Raw genomic sequence first — 20,965 nt, 5'->3', positions numbered from 1 at the left:
GAACCGCTGTCGCAGCGCTCCCTCCAGCCTGTCCCCTCCGCAGCAGCAGATTGGAATGTTCCTCAGCATCCTCCTGTCTATGCACAGTGTATAGACCTGATGATTTACTGGCCCTTAGTCTGCTGCAGAGGAGGGGAAGACATTCCAGGGACCGGTCTAAGAAGCCGACTAGGAGCTTTGGATGAGTAATTCTTTGTTTTTGGTTTTTAAACCTAGACTAGACTTAATTCCTGGAGTTCTGCTGTAAATGGCTACTTGAAAAGCTTTGCATTTTAGTCTACAGGTTTTGGGTGAGTATAGTGAGTAAAATAGATTTACCACCCTTTCACCCTTCAATGTCTGCTTCTAAGGAGCTTGCAGGCAGTGGCGTAACAACCACCATAGCAACCCACGCAGTCGTTATGGGGCCCGGGGCAGAGGTGGAGCCTGACCAGGAGGCCGGGGCTCAGCAGCCGAGGAGGAGGCTGAGACGCGGCAATGGAGGAACAAGAGGCCGGGGCCTGGTAGCGGTGAAGGAGCAGGAAGCCTGGCGGCGGAGGTAAAGGAGCGGGAGGTGGAGAAGGCCGGGGCCCAACAGCGGGCGGCTGACAGGTAAGTGGAGCACAGTGTGCAGGAAAAGGAACCCCAACCAACTCACCTGAGACGCCGTAGAGCCCACCATGGAGTGTTTCAGGTGGGCTATGCAGGGTCTCTGGTATGTGCGGGGTCACTCTCAGTTGGGCTGTGCAGGATCTTAGGTGGGTGCTGCAGGGTCTCTGGTAAGCTGTGCGGGGTGTGCTCTGCAGCAGTGAGTGGCGGAGTGACCTCTTTTTCAGCTCTGACGTCAGAGCCAGCAGAGCTGAAGAGATGGAGACGGTGCAGGCACGGGAACGTGTCCTGCAGATGTTTACTTTTTTTTCATGAACGTTATTGCTGCCATCACACCTGATGGAAAGGAACCTCTGAGCCCCAGGTGGGAGCAGAAGGCTGCGATGATCAATACAGTTTACAAACTACATTCTTTTTATCTTCCTGGCAATGCCCTTTTAGTTAATGTTCTGCAGCAAGCATTTCCACAAGGTATCAAATATGAATGCTAGAACCAAACTGTTCATTTAGATTCTGCAATGTATATTAGAGTATTTAATTTAGTCTCTTTTGCATTCTTAGCAAAATCCAGCTTACAATACCAATACCTGCAAAGCCTTCCAGTGTGATCTGACCAAGGACGATCTAACCGAGAACATACCAGCGGAAAGTGTGGATGTCGCCACCTTGATCTTTGTCCTGTCTGCTATCCATCCAGATAAAATGCATCTTGTGATTAGAAATATTTACAAGGTACCTTGTATTTAAAGAATGCAAAATCTTATGATGTCATATATACTGTGTATACACCTCAAACTAAGGAACATTGTACTTACAGGTGCTGAAACCAGGTGGCTGTGTTTTGTTCAGGGACTATGGGCTGCATGATCATGCCATGATACGCTTCAAATCAGGAAGTAAGCTCGGAGAAAACTTCTACGTAAGACAGGATGGGACCCGATCTTACTTTTTCACAACAGGTGAACCATCTGTTTAGTTCCGTTTTAATGCTTATGAGCTAAAAGTATTCATGCCAAAGTTCCAGTTTTTATGTTAAAAATTTTTGAAAACAGATTTTTTTTTTTGCAGGTATATAATCACCTCGGGGGGGGGGGGGTTTTTTTTTTTTTTTTTACTATACAATGAAAAAAGTACCATAAATGTAAAAAAAACAGTTTCCCTACGTTATCTTATAAAACATTTATTCTTACCCATTTTTTTAGTAAAACATAAAAGTCGGGATCTCGTCGGGTAATTAGACACCAAACATGTCAAGCCTTAAAATTGCGTGCGCCCGCAAAATCGCAAAAAACGCGCATATGCGACGATTAAAACGATTTTACTGCTCATCAGCTTAGTGTTATCAGTGATTAATGGCTCTAACATTATTGCTCTCACTCCGTTTGCGGTGATATGTAACGTGTGGCACAATAGGCGCAATTGTCGTTTTCACACGTAGGCGCACCCGACGCATATCTGCATGTGTATGTGGGGGGCGGGGACTTTAAAAAAAATGTTTTACTTTTTAATTTTTTTTTATTCTTCTTTATTTTTTTATGATTCTTTAATTTTTGTATTATTTTTTTTACACACAACTTTATTGCTATTAAAGAAGAAGCCCCCTATGTGATAGCCAATTTACATGACAGGTCCTCTTTATGGAGACATCAGGGGTCTCTTTGCTGATACTCGCTTCATGGCTCCGAGCGCCAACAATCATCCCACGTTCAAAGGCTGTTAAATCGCGTTGTTTACCCATATCTTCAGGAAAAATTCACTACTACTGTCGTGGTAAACAACCTGCTTCCCTATTTATAATGGTCTGGGCCTCTAGCAACTTCAGCGTGAAATTATAGCTAATTAGCCAACAAACGTCAGGTGGTCATAATAATCTGGCCACTCTGTGTGTGTGTATCTATAGATTTATATATGTCCCATCATTAAACATACATTTAATGATTAAAGAGTTGCACTAATTTGTGACTACTGTATTTGCTGGCGTATAAGACTACTTTTTATACCTAAAAACATCCCCCAAAAATCGGGGGTCGTCTTATACGCGGGGTATACAATGTATACCTTTAGTTCGTTTGGGCCAAGATTGGCAAAAACGAACATCCCTAATCTGTCAGCCCGCTGGATGTGTGGTAATACTGTATGTACGGTAGCTTCGGCTACATAAAGTATACTGAGCTGAGCCAATCACGGCGAGCGATGTACACAACCTCTGCCAATCCAAGCAGGCTTTGTATTCATTAATAGAATACATCGCTCGCCATGATTGGCTCAGCGTGGTATACTGTATGTAGCTGAAGCTACAGTACATACAGTATTACCGCGCATCCATCTATGATGTTTTTAAATGGTGTTGCCTCGGAAGTGGGGTAGTCTTATGTTACAAGTATAGCCCAAAACCTATATTTTAAGTGGAAAATTAGGGGGTCGTCTTATACACCCAGTGGCCTTATACGCCGGCAAATACGGTATGTTCTTGAAGTTCATCTTTTAATTACTTCCTTTTTTTTTTTCCAGAGTTTTTGAAAAGTATCTTTACAACAGCGGGGTACACGGAAGGTTCTAACGAGTATGTTCTACGTGAGACTGTGAACAAGAAGGAGGGCCTATGTGTACCAAGGGTCTTCATTCAGAGCAAATTTTATAAACCTCTGCAGGTGCTTTAAATTCATTTTCATGTATCTTTTAAACAATATTTACAGAATTAAAGCTTTTTGTATATATTTTGGACTTTTTTAAATTTTTTAATATTCAAAGTCTATTAAATAAGTGTATTGTTTCCTGAATCGTGTCCTGAAGTGCCCCACTGTGTATATATCCCAGTTCTCACACAATCACAGATCAAATGTTTAGTGCTGTTCTTTTTTTTTTTTTTACAGGAATTTGAATTTATTAAACTATTAGCCATTAGATTAGCCAATAGATAAGTCCATGTACCAAAAACTGTGCAGAGCATGACTTGCTGGAAACTTGAATATAGAAATCGGTTGTGGGATATCCCCAGTATAAATTAGTAATATTTTAAAGGTGTTGGCACCTCCAGAAGTTGGGCAAAAATGTAATGGAACACCTCTTTATAGCCAAGTCTATAGATGGTCAGGTATAGTCATGTTCATCTGAATTACCCTCTCATTGCTTATAGGAAAATTACATCTGCTTATAAATGTACCTATTTGTAGAATAAATGAGACCAAAAAACTAAATAAGACCCTTAGAGTTATATTTACAAATGTTTTCCCACACGCTAAACACAACGTTCATTCTCTTTTTTTTCTGCAATTGAATCCAGTAAAAATGTGTGAATCATGTGTGAGAACATTTATAAATAGATGCTTTTTAATATACTGCATACAAGTCAGCATTTTAAACAAGGTCATACAAATAAATGTTCTTAAAGTGACTCTGTTGCCAAAGGAAACCATTTGTAAGTTGTAACGTCTATTTGAAGAACAGCTGCAGTTTAGTGACATAGGGTTCATTTGGTGGAACTACAGCACCCAATGGTGGAGGGCACCAGTAATGCACCAAAATTTTCAAGAGAACAAACTTTCACTACACCGGAGAGGGAAGTATAAACTTGTTTTTTTACAAAGGGCTGCCGATGTAAGGTTTTCCACCTGCCGACAGGGTCTCTTTAAAATAAACTACTAATGCTTGCCTGGTGTCACTCACAGGCGTAGTCATCATGGGCATAGCAAGGGATGGTAGAAAAAAATTAAGCAACTCGCACCATAGCTGTCCAACAGTCCTGGGCAGCGGGTTGGCTTGGCTTGGCGGAGGGAGATCCAGGCAGGGCGATCCGCAGAGTGAGGGGATTGCAGAGGCCTTCCCGAGAGAGAGCGGTGGGTCCAGGGAGGAGTGACCTGGCCACAGTGTCAGGTACACCAGGTAGCAGGCAGCAAGGGAATGTCTGAGCATCTCGGTGTCCGTACAACAGTTCACAGCCAGTAAGGAACTACAAGTCTCAGCCCTAATCACAAAATACTCAAAGGTCAGCAATCCGAGATCTGAGCCCCAGACTGCTGTTGCCGAGGTGTCTCGCTTTGTTCTGTTACAGGATACAATACATCCTGAGATTCCTGCTCTAGACCCCATATGGGGGTCTAGAGCAGGAATCTCATATAGATCATTTATGTAGATCAGCTGACTAACATAAGGTCTTTATGCTAGTTTTGAACAAATGTTCTTAGAGGTTGTTAATTTCTAAACACATCTAATATCTCAAAGCTAATATTTCTATTCTACTTTAAGTTTTGAAACCGCTGGATCAGCAAGACATTCAGGTATATTTCTCCATTTCTTTAGTAGAGGCCTTCTAATTTTTTTTTTATTTTTTTTTTTTAATAGTTCAATCTAACCACACACATTTTTTAGAAGTTTACCCATGACTTCACACACCGACACACAAATGTTGAACTTGATGGGCCTGTGTCTTTATTCAACCTCAAATACTATGTAGCCCATAACTTCCACAGTTCGAACTGACAAAATGAAAATGTCACCCGGTGGATTGTGTGCACACAATACTCTATCTGACTAACAACAATGCACAGGCTGTACAGGGGCCGCAATCATGAACTGCTGAATTTCTCTGTCAAGCAGGCAAACAGCTCAGAACATTTTATTATACAAAGTAATGTCTATATATAAGCGTGTGGCTGTCTGCCGTCCCTGGCAAACTCATGTTTATGTAAATGAGTTTAGACCAGTGGAGATGAGACACTACTAACTCTATTGTAGTTATTTATCTAATGACGTGAATGAGGCCCTACTATGTAGGTAAGGTAGAAAGAATGTTCAAATGAAAGCTGGCCATACACCAGTAGATTTTTTTTTTGTAAGAAAATAAAAAAAAGTTCCAAAAAAAATATTTTTCGAATAGTTAATGCGGTCAAATTTTATGATCGAATGATTAGTGATGAAAATCAAAGGAACAAGATGAAAAAACGAAGAAAAAAAAATGCTTACTGTGAATGTGGTTTTCGTTCAAGATACTGGCAGGATTAGCAGTTGAAAAAAAGTCTGAAAGGACAACCAATGCAGCAACCACACCAAGGACTGGTAAACTGCTATACTGTATAATACATTTTTTTTCTTGGGTTTAAATTACAATGTGTTGTTCTGGTTGATCACTAGATGGCAGTAGGTGATGCCTATTCTACCCACAGCTATTCTAGGCTGTTAAAGGAGAACTATGAGGTAAGTGCTTTTCACTCACCTCATAGTTCTAGCCGACCTGTGACAATGAGACTGCCACAGGTCGGCTCAGTAGATGGGGAAGTGAGCGTACACATACCAGCGTTCGCTCACCTCTCGATCCTGTCACAGCTCTCTGCCGTGACAGGAGAGGGGCTGGATTCCCCCCTCCCCGCTCCGATCCGCCAGCGCTGACTGGCGGAACGGACAGGGGGAGGGGGCGGGTACAGCTGGCTCTGCCTCTAGATAGGCAGAGCCAGCTGTCACTCACGAGGCTGGGCGGATCCCGGCATAATTGTCGGGATCCGCTTCAGCTGCGGCGTCTCAGTATACCGCGAGCTACAGCTTGCGGTATACTGAGCCTAGGCAGACGGGAGGACGCTAGTTTGTGTCCTCCCATTACCCTAAGGAGAACTATGGGGAAAAGCCCTAACCCCATAGTTCTCCTTTAAAGATCATCTGTTTGTACAGGATGTCCTTTTGTGTGATTTAGCAGTAAGGCACCATTCACAGTAAGCGACATACCTTTTGAAGCGGATCCGTGCGGCCGGGATAGCGTGACTTTCGGGGCGACGATCCAGCAACGGTAGCGCGACCTTCACCGTCAAGCTGCATAAAAAAATAGAAAAATTGCGCAAAATCCGCCGAAAAAAAGGGTCCTGTAGGAGCGACGGGCGACATGGAGCTGTACATTAGGACACCTCCATTGAAAATCATTGGCCGGCGAGTTCTCGCGAAATCGCGTGGCAATGCGCTTAGTGTGAATGGGGCCTAAAGGTTAGTGAAAGGGGTTTGTTTGTTTTTGTTTTTCCAGTTAGTTTACAGTCCAGTTTCAGCTGGACTACTTAAAGAGACCATGTCACCTTGCTTATCCAGGAGACAGTGATGGGGTTTCTTTAAAACCCTCCCCGACCCAGTTATATCACCTTTTACAGCGCTCTCCTCATCAGGGCAGTCCCTATAATGAGGCAGTTGCCTCAGGCGGCATCTCATGGGGTCATTTAGAACCAAATCCCTCTGTCCCGCTTTCCTCCTCAGTTGTCCCTCTTTTTGATCTGATGTCCCTCTTTTTGATCTGATGTACTATCTATGAAAATTGTTCTATTTACCAAAAGTGTTCTGCACTAAAACCTTTTATCTTACATCTTAATTATCTTGTTTGCAATTTTGAAAAGCCTTTTTAAAGGAAACGTAATGGAGATTACAAAAACAATTCTGGGTGTCCCTCTCTCTCATCTCAGAGTGTCTCCTGCACTCATCCGCTGCAAAATATCCAGTGGTTCTGGGTATGACGGAAACATTTGGCCTCACAATACCTAGGCTCCCGAATGCTGTCACATGAAGGAGGGAGGGATGTCATCGCTCTCTGCTAGCTCTGGCATTTTGAATTTTTAAATGAACAATGTCCTAGAACAGTGGTGGCGAACCTTGGCACTCCAGCTGTTTTGGAACTACAAGTCCCAGGAGGCATTGCAAGGCTCTGACAGCCACAGACATAACTCCCAGAGGCAGATGCATGTTGGGATTTGTAGTTTTGGCACAGCTGGAGTGCCAAGGTTCGCCACCACTGTCCTAGAATGAACAACAAACACTGGATTCCATATTACTGCAACACAGTACTTTAAGTCAGGATGCAGTTTTCTAATCTCATTCTTCTATATAGTAGAGAAGCAAAGTATAGACTGGATCATGTGATCTCTTATTAAAACAGGTCAGAGATTCACTGAGCAGTGAAGAAACAATAAGGATGACAACCCCTTACTTTGTACATGTCAAAAAACATGTCAGCAATGGCTGCTTCATATTTTGATTTAGTATGTTTTAAAACGCTGGTTGATTTCTTACCTTTTTTTTCTCAAGTAAAAATGTCTGCTAGTTAAACATCTTCCTACTAATTTTATGCCAATGAACATATGTCCCTTTACAAATCTGCAGGTGATCCTCCGTTATCCACATAGTGGCAGATGTGCTGGGAACATTCGTAAATGTGCCAGAAGATTGTTACATTATCTAGCAGCAACAATTTATTGTTGTGCCAGATGGAGAGGGATAAAACAAGAGCATAGTAAATCTGTTATCACTTGCTACAACTACAGGTTTAATGTGCAGGGGGGAGAAATAAGATGATAGCATCTGCAAAATCTTTTAAATGAACAGGCACATAGAGCTTCACCATTAAAACTGCATGAAAATGTGCTCATTGCCTATAGCAATCTTAAATTTCTCTTTTTGTTTTCTAATCTGCAGTAGAAAGATGACACTTTGGGTCTGACTAGATGGCAAATGTCTAATCTGGTCTAATGTTGAATGCTTTAGATCTTTTAAATATACATAGCATGTTGAACTCGATGGACTTTTTTTTTCAACATAAATAACTATGTAACTTTATGTTTCACACCGAGTTTTATTGCATTGTATAATAGTACTCCCACTGCTGTTATGTTATGAGGAGGCTGCAGCACAATGGGCTCCTATTGCTACATCAAAAGGGCAACCTTTGTACACTGGGATCTGCTTGTAGAACTTTTTAAGACTTCTTTGTACTGTGTTAGCTGCAGAGTGCTTTCCAGGTCCACCAGCCTCTGATGTGATCCAGTCTCTGAAGACTTTCCATAAATGTGCCGTGTGGGCTGAGCATCGAGAGCTAGCACATTTATTGGTACCATTGAGCACCATTATTACCCTATTTTTCAGTTTCCACAGAAGCGGTTAATATGTTGGGCAATTAAGTGCGGCACCACTAACTGGAGGGGCACACGTGCACTCTGTTCCTGCTTTTTCTTTGTGTCGTAGCTGCTTCCTGCTATTGCTCATATTTGTAAGAGACGCACAGTTCTACCCCATTTAGTCCTTGTTGCTGCCTACAGTGACCTGGTCACCTCCAGCCATTTCAGCCTCCCCTGCTCTCAGCAGCTGGTTTGTGAGTACCCAAGGTTCTTTACCTGACGTTCTCCATAAAGTTGCCTATGTCGAACAGTGCAATATGTTGGGTCCAAATGCACGAGGGAAGCAGTCCTGCTGAATCAAGTCTCTCCAGCTCATGATCCACTAACCGTTACAGGGAGACCTCCAGTGTTCCTCCTAAGGGACTTGACTCGGACACCCTGGATCGTTGTCCCCTAACTTAAGTTAATACACTCTTCTGAGTTTTCTGTAGCCCTTTCCGGTGTGGACCCCTCCTCTACCCTATCCATGGAGCAGCTCTGTGCAGCTATACTTGATTTTTATGGGCCAAATTGCAACTATAATGGCTGACTCGGGACGCAGAAACCGTAAGCATACTTCAATACCTTTTTCTCCAGAATCTGTGACAGTCACACCTGCAGTTCTAGTGGCCGCTGAGGCATACATGGTGAGGATGCAGCAGTGTGCAAGGATCCCATTGACAAATGTTTTTTAACCCTTTCCAAAACACTGTTTGTATGTCAAACTGCTTGTCAGTAGACTAAACTGATATCTAAGGATCCAGCTACTATCCTTCCTGATCTTGTATTTGTAGAGCACTTAGAGCTTATGTTTACAGCCCTATGCTCTTGCATAGACAGCATTTTATTTCCCGAATGAGTCTTCTGTTAGTGAATATGTGAAAAACTCTTTGCCTAAAATATTGGTCTGTGAAAAAGCAGTGTCAAAAATGTTTGTGTTTGCTTTGCATACCTTTTTGATGGTGAATGTCTTTTTGGTGCCTCTTTGGAAACCCTTTTATAGGATGTTACTGGGGTAAAATAAGCGTAAGCCACGAAATGGAAAGACTCCTTTACACTCTAAAGAGTTCCTTCCCAGACTTCAACTTCCATGGTCAGACTAAAGCCAAGGGCCCAGTTCAGTCACAAACTCTGGGCCCCTTAAATCTCACAAATCTTTGCACAACTTCCCTTCATCGTGAATGGATGCCCCCACTCTCCATGGGGCCAGAAGACAAGGGGAGGGGGTGGCATCTGTTGGCCTATGCAGACACCTGGTCAGAAAGCATCTTGAATGCCAGGGTAAAAAAAGTGGACTCCAGGGGCTGCAAGCTCTGCTCTCTGCTCCTTCCCATTTCTTCCTATCCCAACTGCCTATGTCCCCGCACAGACTGTTAATCTCTGTGCTGCTTTTGCAGATTTCTTGAACCATGGAATTATTGCCATTGTTCCAATGGCAGAAAGGTTTCAGGGGTTTTACTCCAACATGTTCATTCTTCCAATATCAAAAAGGGGCCATCCTTCCCATCTTGGATCTAAAGGCTATGAATCTCTGTCTTCCTTTGAGTCTCCCTCCAGCAGGGAGACTTTCTATCCTCTGTGGACACCAAGGATGTGCAGTTGCATGTCTCCATTTTCCAGTGCATCAACAGTACCTCCACTTTGCTAGGCGCACAAAGCACAACCTGTTTGTAGTCCCACCATTTGGTCAGTCTTTTGCACCTCAAGTGTTCTCCAAGGTACTAGGCCCCAGTGCTAGCCTATGTACACTCCCAGGGCATTCCCATTGTGGGCTATCTGGACAACCTCCTGTTGCAAGAACAGTTGGCACAGGTTCTCACCGACAATGTGATGCGGACCGTACAGACCATAAAAAAGTTCAGTTGGATTGTGAGTCTTCATAAGTCAGTGCTGACACCGACACATTACTTGGAGTATTCCGGGTCTGATGCGAAACACAGCACAAACCAGAGTTTTTATTTCCTAAGAAAAACGTCTAACTCTTTGCTCCCAGATTTGGACATTCCAGGAGCCATCCAACTCTGCAATTCTGCATGAGAAGTCTGGGCCTGATGGTAGGTTTCTTTGAGGCAGTACCATTTGCTCAGTACCACTCCAGACCCGTCACATGCAACATTCTGTCATTGTGGGACTACACGAATGGACTCGCTTGGGATAGAACAAGCTTTTAATGTGCTAATGGAGGCACTGTAGAATAAATTCAGCAAATCAGCTGTTAGTAGGACCCTCCCTAATAAAGAACCTTATTCAAGCAGTTCTGTTAACATGTAAATATCTGGCAAATTGATTATATACAGTATATACCAAATTATAATGTAGGTTTACTTGGTTTTTAATGATAGCTTTTGCTCCATCCCTCCTTCCCATGACTTGGAACACATGGAAATTAGGTCATGGTGTAATAGAAAACCAGAGGCCAAGTAAACCTATTAATCATTTTAATTATAAAATTAATTTACAGCAACAAGCATTCATTATTTTGCTATTAAAAGACAACTATTCTAAAAATTATTTTACTGTATGCAGTTCATCTATGTTGTAACTACCATTCTTAATAGCAGAGGTCAGCAATGGACGACTCCATTATTAGGTATGCAGATCAGAAAAAATGGAGTAAAGTCAGGAGTCCTTATCATTACATTTATTCAGGACTAATGACTTGAAGTCTACATGACAGACTGGTGATCAGCATTTGCAGAATGTAAAGACAATGGTGGCAGCCTCCATGTTTTTCTCAGCAAAGGTTTCCTTTAAACCCTGGCAATAGAAAGCGACTGTTGAAACCACCACTGGCATTGTCATAGTCTGAATGCCTCTCGCTGTCACTTTTGTTGGACAGGTTGGTCTGTATGTAAATTTAGAGAGTTCATGTACTGAATACTGATTACATATACTTACCACATGTGGTTATTAGAATTAAAGACTAAGTTTACCTTTTGGACCATGGTTCACGCTATACTCACTCATATTCAGGGTGTAACGTAAAATATGGTCATCCATGTTACTGAATGTCAAAACCTCGGTACAGACCTGCACAGAAGGGAAAATCTTCAGTAACTAGAGCATTATATTTGCGATCCACTGATCACGGTTGCAATGCTTTACTGCCGGCCAATGCAAAAAAATAATAAATGCAAATTTAAGAAGAACATTTTGTATTGCATATGTAGGTCAAATTTACAAAGGATTTCTCAGTGATTAGTTTTCTGAGGTGTCTATATTCTGCTATGTTATTCATCTGGGAATTATAGCCATGACATCAATATAATGCAATACGTAATAATCAGTTCAATACGAACTTGCAAAACCAAGTTGAAAGTCATAAATAAGAAATTACTGGCTTTTTTTCAATACAAAAATGTGGTGTGTTGTGAAGCATGGTAATACCAACAGACTAGTGAGAAACCAGTGCTCACAAAGCAAAGGGCCCTTTCACACAGACACCTGTCAGTTGCAATAAACAGAGGATCTATGCATAGATCGCCTGATGACTGGACCAGTACGGATTGTGTCCATCTACTTACCGGACCCTTATTAGGTCTATGCGGAGTTGGATGTAAACATGTATCTGTTTACATCAGATTACCCCTAATCCGTCACAATCAGGTTCACCAAACTGGCCCCTCTACCAGGCCGGAGGCGGGAGTAATTGGATATAAATGAACGCATGTCCGTTTATATCCAGCTGCCCATTGACTAACATTGGGCTTCCGATCAGATCTGCCTGAAAATCTGACAGGTGAACCTGATCGGACCGCGCGTCTGAAAGGGGCCTTATGCTGGCCACAGATGACAATTTTTACACGCATTTTATCCAGTTTTTTCTTTTATTAAGGTTAGACAAAATTTGGTTTGGAACTATACTCGCAAATACATAAAAATAGCAATAACAGTATAAACAATAAGAACAGGAATGTTCATGCCATGGCCTGAATGTGTTGGTAATTCTGCTTAACTGTTCGCTTCAGTCATAGTTTGTTATTGTATGTCTTCCTAGAACAGTCTTCAAGCTGGCCATACCCGCATAGCCTGTGGGCTGAAGGAAAGAAATCAATTAGATTCCTCATTCAGGCTATTGTTACCTGACAGCTGGACCTGCCACTGTCAAAATGCAGTGCCACCCACAGCTCAAATTTTAGACATTTCAGCAGAAGCCCGCCACAGTTTGAGCTGTGGTTGGCCAGCTTTACTGTAGTCACCCTCTTGTTTCAATAACCTAAAAAGGTAATCAACATGACACTGTGATGAGTACCTAACTATAAAAAAATTTAGCATACATGTATGAATGTCTCAATAACTCTCTCATGATGCAAGGGAAATATGAAAACAACTATCAAAACTGTTTATACATACTGCCCTTCAAACAAATGGTCAAAACAAATTGACCAGAAGACATGCAGGGTTATTCACAAAAGGGTGAAGAGTTTGGAGGAGGCAGCGGAAGTGAACAATCTAGGACAACATAGCTGATTTGGAAAGTGAGCTGAATTGGAGAATTGTTCCAAATCGGCTATTTTGGCCTAGATTGTTCACTTCTCCTGCCATCTCCAAACCCTTCACCTTTTTTGTGCATAACCCTGATGGAATACTCTACGCTTCTGCTGCCTGTGCTGCTGACATCTGCTGTGTTGCAGAGGAGCCATCAATGGAAGAATCCTCTGAATCCAACACTTCCCGGAGTGTCGGATTTCTGGTACCACTCTACATTTGATGATTTGATCTGCTAGCGCTTATATCACTATTTGTGTCCTGCAGTGACTTAGTGACTAAAGTAACGAACCAGTGTGCACAGAGGGGACTCCTGGAAGTGTCAGATTCTTGAGTATCTTCACCTGGCAGTCTCTTTTCACTTCTGCAGGGATCAGAGGCATGGGTGGGAAAGTTGAAAAGTCCCTGTCTTCTTTGTAGGTACCAGTTTGTTCCAACCATTTATTATAAGCAATACACGCATAAAGTTTCTGTGAGCCTTGTGGGGCTGACCAAGAGAAATCCACCAATTTCCCCTATCCATGGTAAACAGCATGGATGGAGGGACTCCTGCTTCTAATTGGATGAAGGTGTTGTTCAACTGAGAATTTTGAGACTGCCTCTTTCAGCAAAAGTTACAGGGCCATGGATAAAATGTTGGCTGATTCAGCAGGAATGTGTATGGCCAGCTTTAGTGACAGTCGTTCTAGGCTTATCATAGTGCAGCGTAAATGGTGTTCTGTACTCAGTCTACTAACAGTTAATATGCTAGAGAAAACTTGGGTCATTTTATTTGGGGAAGTGTAAACACAGAACAACAACAGGAAGTATTATGTAGTATCGTTTAGGGTTCTTCGAACACTCTGCATCGAGAAATGCAACAGTGTACAGTTAACCTGACCAGTGGCTATCATTATAACACAATCTTATCACAATTGGCACACAGACATAGAGAGTTTATTTATAAAAGTTGCATGGCACTAGCACCCCTAGATGGTGATGACGAGTACATGAATTTCCTATACTTATCAGCACCATCTAGGGGCGCTAGAGCCCCACATTTATTAGTGAACCCCAGAGTGTTGTTCCTACATGTGACATGGTATGACTAGCAGACATAACAGAATTATAAGACACTTGTGCCTCCTCAGCATGGCATGGCCACAGCTATGTTAGTATAGAAATAATAGTTCACCAACTAAAAGTAATTTTCTTGCAGATGTCACCGTGACAGGAAGTAAGAGGAAATTATACCAACGGGGACAGAAGCGTTGTAAACATTCAATTTAACATATATAACAGCCAGTATTTTGACCCAGAAAATAAAATATACCAAGGAATGAGAAAAAAAAGTCCTTACAGTAGGCTACCCGTACAATACAATTTAACTGCCTCCGGGCCGGCCGTAGTAAACGGCCAGGAGCTCTCTAGATCTGAGCGGGCGTCTCTAGACGTCCGCTCAGACACGCCCCCTTGCGCGCGCCGCCGGGCGCGCGCGAGCGGGAAATGGCCGCAATTTAAAAACGGGCAGCGATGCCCGTTAATATACATGCGATCCGCCGGCTGTAAAGCCGGCGGATCGCTTGTATTTAGCGACGATCGGTGCGGCCCCCCCTCCCTCTGCTGTCCCCCCCGCCATTGTCCCGCTGATCCCGGGCTCCGCTGTGCCCGGTGCGAGCCCGGGATCAGCATGTCGCCTGTGACACAGGGGATCAGAGAGAGCTCGGTACACGAGCTCCCTCCGGTCCCCTCTCCTCTGCAAGAATGCGGAAGTGTTGTATAATACATCACTTCCGCATTCTTGTGTCACTCTCCAGCTTCAGAAGCTGGAAAGAAGCTGATGGAGCAGATCTCTGCTTCATCAGCTTCTTTTGGGGGGTCCTAGGTGACATTAGGGGTCTTGGAGACCCCTGATGTCTCCATAAAGAGGACCTGTCACATATTTTGCTATCACATAGGGGGGGTTTATTAGCCCCCGTATGTGATAGCAATAAAGTTTAGTAAAAGAATAAAAAAAAAAAAAAAATTTAAGTCCCCACCCATACATACACGCATGCATACATGCGTCGGGGGCGCATACGTGCAAAAAAGACGATTGCGCCCATTACGCCGCACATGTTACATATCGCCGCGAACGTCGCAGTGAGAGCAATAAGTCTAGGGCCATCAATCACTGATAACACTAAACTGATGAGCGGTAAAAACGTTTAAAGCGTCGCCTATGGCTAATTTTGGTTGCGGTCGTTTTCAGCGATGTCGCGGGTGCGCGCAATTTTAAAGCTTGACATGTTTGGTGTCTATTTAACCGACGTGACCCGATCTTTTATATTTGACCAAAAAACTGGGTAATAATAAATGTTTCCTAACATAATGTTAAAAAAAACGTTTTTTTCTCAAAATTTTCAGTAATTTTTCCTAATTATAATAAAAAATAAAACCCCCAGTGGTGATTAAATACCACCAAATAAAGCTCTATCTGTCCCCAAAAAATGGTGTAAAATTCATTTCAGTACAGCGTTGCATGACGGAATAAATGTCAGTCAAAGTATCGCAGCGCTGAATACTGAAAAATGGCCTGGCCAGGAAGGGGGTCTAAACACCTGGTCTTGAAGTGGTTAATAACAGGTGAACTTTATTTGAATATAAACAGTCTTACATTTATCCCAGATTGTACCCATAACAAGCACTGTATATGAATACCATTGAAAAATAAATAAATAGAAATTAAAAAAGGTTAAAGGGGTTCTAAAGCCTCCTGTTTATTTGCCTATATCTACTGCCGACAAGGAACTGTTCGTGCGGCCGCAAAGGTTTGTGGGGCCGGGCGCATGCACAGTTCGGATTCTCGGCCAGGAGACGAGCAGAGACGTAAGGCAAGTCTATGGACGCGTGCACCCGCATGCAGACAGCGCTGGATCGGAAGTGCCTGTAAGCAGAGAGTAAGCGCTGGATCGGAGAGCCGCCGCACCACTGGAGGGACAGATGAAAACATGGGGAAAGAAGAGGAAGACCAGAATAAGAGACATCATTTAAGGTAAGTGCTAACATTTACATTGGGGGGAGGGAAAAAAGAATTATCCTTTAATGTCACTTTAAGAACTATAACGGGGCCTCATGCAAAAAAAAGAATAATATATATAAACTACCCAGTATATCAAAGACCACATATACATAAAATCCATGGTGTAGGATCTTTTCAAAACCGCTGAGAGATAATGGCCTTAAAAATATTTAGATGGCTAATATCGCTTTTCTAGTGAATACACTTCTAGCCAACATTTGTATTAACTTTGTTTTTTTTAAGCAATGTTACACTATAAAACGTATTTGTAGTTGGTCTTTGTTACATTGAGTAGTTTATATATACAGTATGAAAATATATATATATTTATTTTTTGGATGTGGTCCCACTATAGTTTTTAACCTTTTTTTAACAGGGTATTCTTATGCATGGTATGGGTACAATTTGCCATACATTTGATATTAAATATGAAATAACATTGATATGATCAAATAAAGATTATTTGTTATATTGTATATATTCCATGCACAGCCTACTTTAAGACCTTTTTGCCTATCCCTGGTCATATTCATTATAAACATGATATGATTTGTAAATCTCAACCACTGTACAAGAAAAGAAAGAGAAAAAACAGGAACAGTCATGCTATTGCCGCAAGTATTTCTATAGGTGAGATTCTTCTCTTGACATGACAGACGTATTTAAGGAATATGCAACCCCTTGCACACTTACAGGCCATTCAAACCACAGAGTGCACATTGCTGTGTGCATAAATCACATGCGCTGGCGTGCATGGTAACACACACACTGCACTGCCATGCAATGCGTTAAAATGCATTGGAAGATGCGTTGCTGCACAAAAATAAAACATGTCCATTTTTTTTACACTGCACACCAAGACAGTGTGTTGGTGTAAACTGAAATCATAAGACCAGGGGTGGGCAAACTCCGGCCCTCCAGCTGTTGTGGAGCTTCAATTCCCATGAGGCATTGCAAGATTCTCACAGCCACAGGCATGACTCCAAGAGACAGATGCATGATGGGATTTGTTGTTTCACAACAGCTGGAGGACCGGAGTTTCCCCAACCATGAACAAAGGGAGAATATCCTTGTTCTATCATTGGCAGTGCATTGGACAATGCCCTTAAAATGTAAGTCAAGCCAGGAACTTTTTTGTACTTGTAGATAGGGTGTGGATGGGTTAGAATAGATTTACTCCCATTTCCTGTCTTGCTGACAACCATTTCACCAGACAGGAAGTGTATAATCTGCAAAAAGGACAAAGACAGAATAAAAACCTGACAGGCGTTCCAGCCTTCCTTTACTTTTATTTGTGTCTCTGTGTTCCTGTTGGAGGGATCCTTTCACTTCCTATCAGTATTCCATGTAAACAAGATCTTTTTCTATGTGTCTGAATAGCTCATCATCACTACTGGAAAGCTGTAAAGATGGCTCATCCCTAAACCTAAGAGGTCTTTGATGGACACTGAACACGGCATATCCAATTGTCTTCTGTCTATCAAAGCCTTTCCACTGATGCAGGGATGTGTAAGGCTCATGTTGTTCAATACTATCTTATATCTCTGTGGAGCTTGTGAATTATTCATGTCCATCTGAATTACAGTTCCAGTGTATCTAAAAAAACAAGGTACAAAAAAGGATACACTGTGTGCACCATTAGTAGGCAAGTTGTATTTTTGAGGATTCATTTCATTTCATTGTCGAACAACTACAGTGCTCTCGGTCAATCCAAAATGTTAAAGGAGAATTATGATTTTCACTCAGCCTAATAATCTGAGCCGACCTGTGAAAATGAAACTGTCACACGTCGACTCTGTAGATCGCGAAGTGAGCGAACACATACCGGCGCTCGCTCACTTCTCGATCTATCCCTGCAGAGAGCCGTGACAGGGGAGGGACTGGATTCCCCCCTCCCCTGTCCGATCCTCCAGCGCTGACTGGCGTAACGGACGGGGGAGGGGGCAGGTACAGCTGGCTCTGCCTCTAGGTAGGCAGAGCCAGCTGTCACTCACGCAGCTGGGTGGATCCAGACATAATTGTCGGGATCCGTTCCGTCTGCGGCGTCTCAGTATGCTGTAGCTCGCGGTATACTGAGCTTAGGGTAACGGGAGGACGCTAGTTTATGTCCTCCCGTTACCCTTAGGAGAACTATGGGGAAAAGCCTTGACCCCATAGTTCGCCTCAAACCTGAATATTTAAGAAAGTAAAAGTGAGGTTTTGGCTTTCTTAGGAGAATATCTGTGTGTACAATTATTGGGCAACTAGTAGGCCTCATTCACACTGCTAAAAGCTGGCCCGTATAGATCCGTGTGGCTTGCACAGCCGTATCGGGCCGTTCCCGGGAAGGACAGGTGCTGCGTGTGACTGTATCTTGTCCCCGTCACCAGCTACCAGGCCCTCCATCTGCATCATGTCATCCATATCGAATGCCCAGGCGATCAAAGTGAGTGCCCCCTGACTTCCAGCACCTAGATATAGAAACCCCGGCAGCTAAGAACATATTTTGTGATGCTTTTGAGGGACAGTAGAGCTATTACAGGAGACTTCCTAATCGAAATAGATTGCATAGCACAATAGGTGTAAAACACATTTGTCCGGAAGGGCTGTAGCTTAGCACAGCTCCACCATATATACAGGTAAGTACCCTCTTAATGCAAACACCTGTCTGAGGAGGATGGGTAGATATGATGCTAAACTAATACAAATCTTAAAGTTCTTTTGCTGAAAGAATGTAGAAATCGATGAGGAGTGCAGTCAAAGAGAACACTTTCTCCAAATCCCCCTCAGACAGCTCCAAACCAATGTCCTTTTCCCAAGCAGTCATGAGGGTCGTAGGTCCAGAGCACTCTCTCTCTCTCTCTCTCATTGTTGTTTTTTTTTTTTTATAAAGGTAGACTTTAGTTACAATACAATATACAAGACATGGGGGTTAGGAGGACCCTGCTCATGAGAGCTTACAATCTATAAGAACCTTATTTTTTTTATTTGTGTTGGAAATCATGACATCTATTTTTTTTTCTACAAAAGTGTTATTGGTTTTAAGTTATACAGTGTAAACATTATCAACCAACAATACAAGGAGTTCCAGTAGGTCATGACAACATTGGTATGCAAATGCAAACTAAATAACGCTGCTGTAGTACAAATAAAGGGAGGGGGCGAGGAAGGTAGAAAAGGGGTCAGTGTCCTGAGTTAGTAGCCAAGGATGGTGTTGGGGTGTCACATTGAAGTGTGTGTGGGGGCAAGGACATCTATATTTTTGATAAAAGATGTCATATTCCCGGGAATGTCTATGACACTCTTTAGAATTCGTTCTGATACTGCACAAAAAAAGCTGTGCCTGTTGAAAAGTGAAAACAGGTACATGAATTTGACGCAAGCGCCACCATTAGCAGCCCACCACCTCCCAGGTCCACTGTACCTGTCACACAGCGATGAAGCGGCTGAGAAGTTTTCCCAGTGGGTAGGTGGAGTCTGATGGAGAAGCAGAAGGACTAGTTCCCCATCAGGTGTGCTCCCCTGGTAATTGAAAGCAGACAGTTTCCATAGCCAATAGACAGCCTGCCATTGGCTATGGAATCCACCCATTGCCTGCAGTCACTCTTCAGGGGAGCAAATCTGATGGGGGACTAGTCCCTAGGCTTCGCCATCAGGCTCTGGCCACTATCAGCTTCATTGGTTACTAGGAGGCTGTTGGCTGTGCCCCCTAGAAACCAATGACTCATTCCCTTTTCATGCAGCTGCCGGCCAGGAGATACCCCAGCTTACATCTGAATGTAAACAAAGGGACAGGGATGCTGGGAGAATTCATCCATCCCGCAGCTGAAAGGAGCTGGGGATGCATCATTCTTTACTAGGATATGGGTGGCTGGTGTTGTCCTAGCAACTAATAAACCTTCAGCGCAAAGCTGTCAGATTCATAACACCTTCACTGCGCACCAGCTCAGATGTGTCCTTAATTTCCGCCAGTTTTCTACTGACATCATAAGACACAATGCAAATTACCTTGTCTATTCGTTGGGCAAGGCTATCCAGCACAGTCCAATTCATCTGGTGTACAAGGGCCCTTTTGATGACCCTGTGTCGTCTGTATGGCATTTATGCCAGGAAAGTCTGAAAAAATTCACATCTCTGTCTGTATACCTCCACTGACTCAAACCAGTGCAGTCAGCATGACAACCAGGCAACTAGCATTTTCAAAAAATGGCAGATTCCCTCTTTCATGACAGGTTTCCTTTAACACAGCTATTATTAAAGCTGAATTCTGGACATAAATTTCATTTAAATATAATCCTCCATAGCCACAACAGGCATATAAATACACTTGGGAATGATTTATAAATCACTTGCCACTAGATGGAGCCGAGAAGCATTTCCAATCCTCATCAGTTCCATCTAGTGGCATACATGCGGATGGCATTCAGCCAGTGTATGGCTTGGAGGATGATTTACAATTAGGTACCGTGCATCACCTGCAACAATACCCCCCCCCCCCTTCTTGCACCACCAGAAACTCCACTTCCCCTGGTAACATGCACTGCCAGCGATCCCCTTTACCATCACCTTCCCCAGACCATGCACCACTAGCAAGTGAGCTTGGAGCGGTGGCTACTTTACAGCACACACTGGGACCATGGGGAACAAAAGTAGTCACCCTCCAGAAGGAAGGACAGTGTCAGCACCAATTCAGAGATGATTTGAGGATCTACAGCTGAGTGATACGCAAATAAGATAGTTAAGGTACTGGAATTAGGGTTGCCACCTGTCCAGTATTCACCCGAACAGTCCAGGTTTTGAATGCTGTGTCCAGGTTTCATGGCAGCAGAAACCCGGATACAAGATGTCAGACAGACCAGGGCAACCAAAATTAAGATAGGGGCTACTGGCCCCCCACTGAAAATAGTCTTAACTGTAATATTTACAATGTGTGGCACTATTTACATACTTTATAAATGAGCCATGAATCATTCTC

The 20,965-nt window shown here is 42.9% G+C and overlaps 1 protein-coding gene across 1 annotated transcript in view; it reads left to right on the top strand.

The window, feature by feature from the left end:
- The window catches only part of METTL6 (methyltransferase like 6), an 11,396-nt gene extending 7,998 nt beyond the window's left edge, over window positions 1-3,398 (top strand). Inside the window, exons 4-6 of the mRNA XM_018562754.1 lie at window positions 1,150-1,320; window positions 1,406-1,547; window positions 3,100-3,398. Of these exons, the coding sequence (XP_018418256.1) occupies window positions 1,150-1,320; window positions 1,406-1,547; window positions 3,100-3,248 (462 nt within the window). The 3' untranslated portion in view covers window positions 3,249-3,398. The remainder of the gene's footprint in view (window positions 1-1,149; window positions 1,321-1,405; window positions 1,548-3,099) is intronic.
- The last annotated feature ends 17,567 nt before the right edge of the window (window positions 3,399-20,965 follow it).

The sequence above is a fragment of the Nanorana parkeri genome, unplaced genomic scaffold, assembly GCF_000935625.1.
Source record: "Nanorana parkeri isolate BGI_ZX_2015 unplaced genomic scaffold, ASM93562v1 scaffold597, whole genome shotgun sequence".
NCBI lineage: Eukaryota > Metazoa > Chordata > Amphibia > Anura > Dicroglossidae > Nanorana > Nanorana parkeri.
The sequence above is the reverse complement of the archived record's forward strand: the minus strand, read 5'-3'. Positions and strand labels throughout refer to the sequence as shown.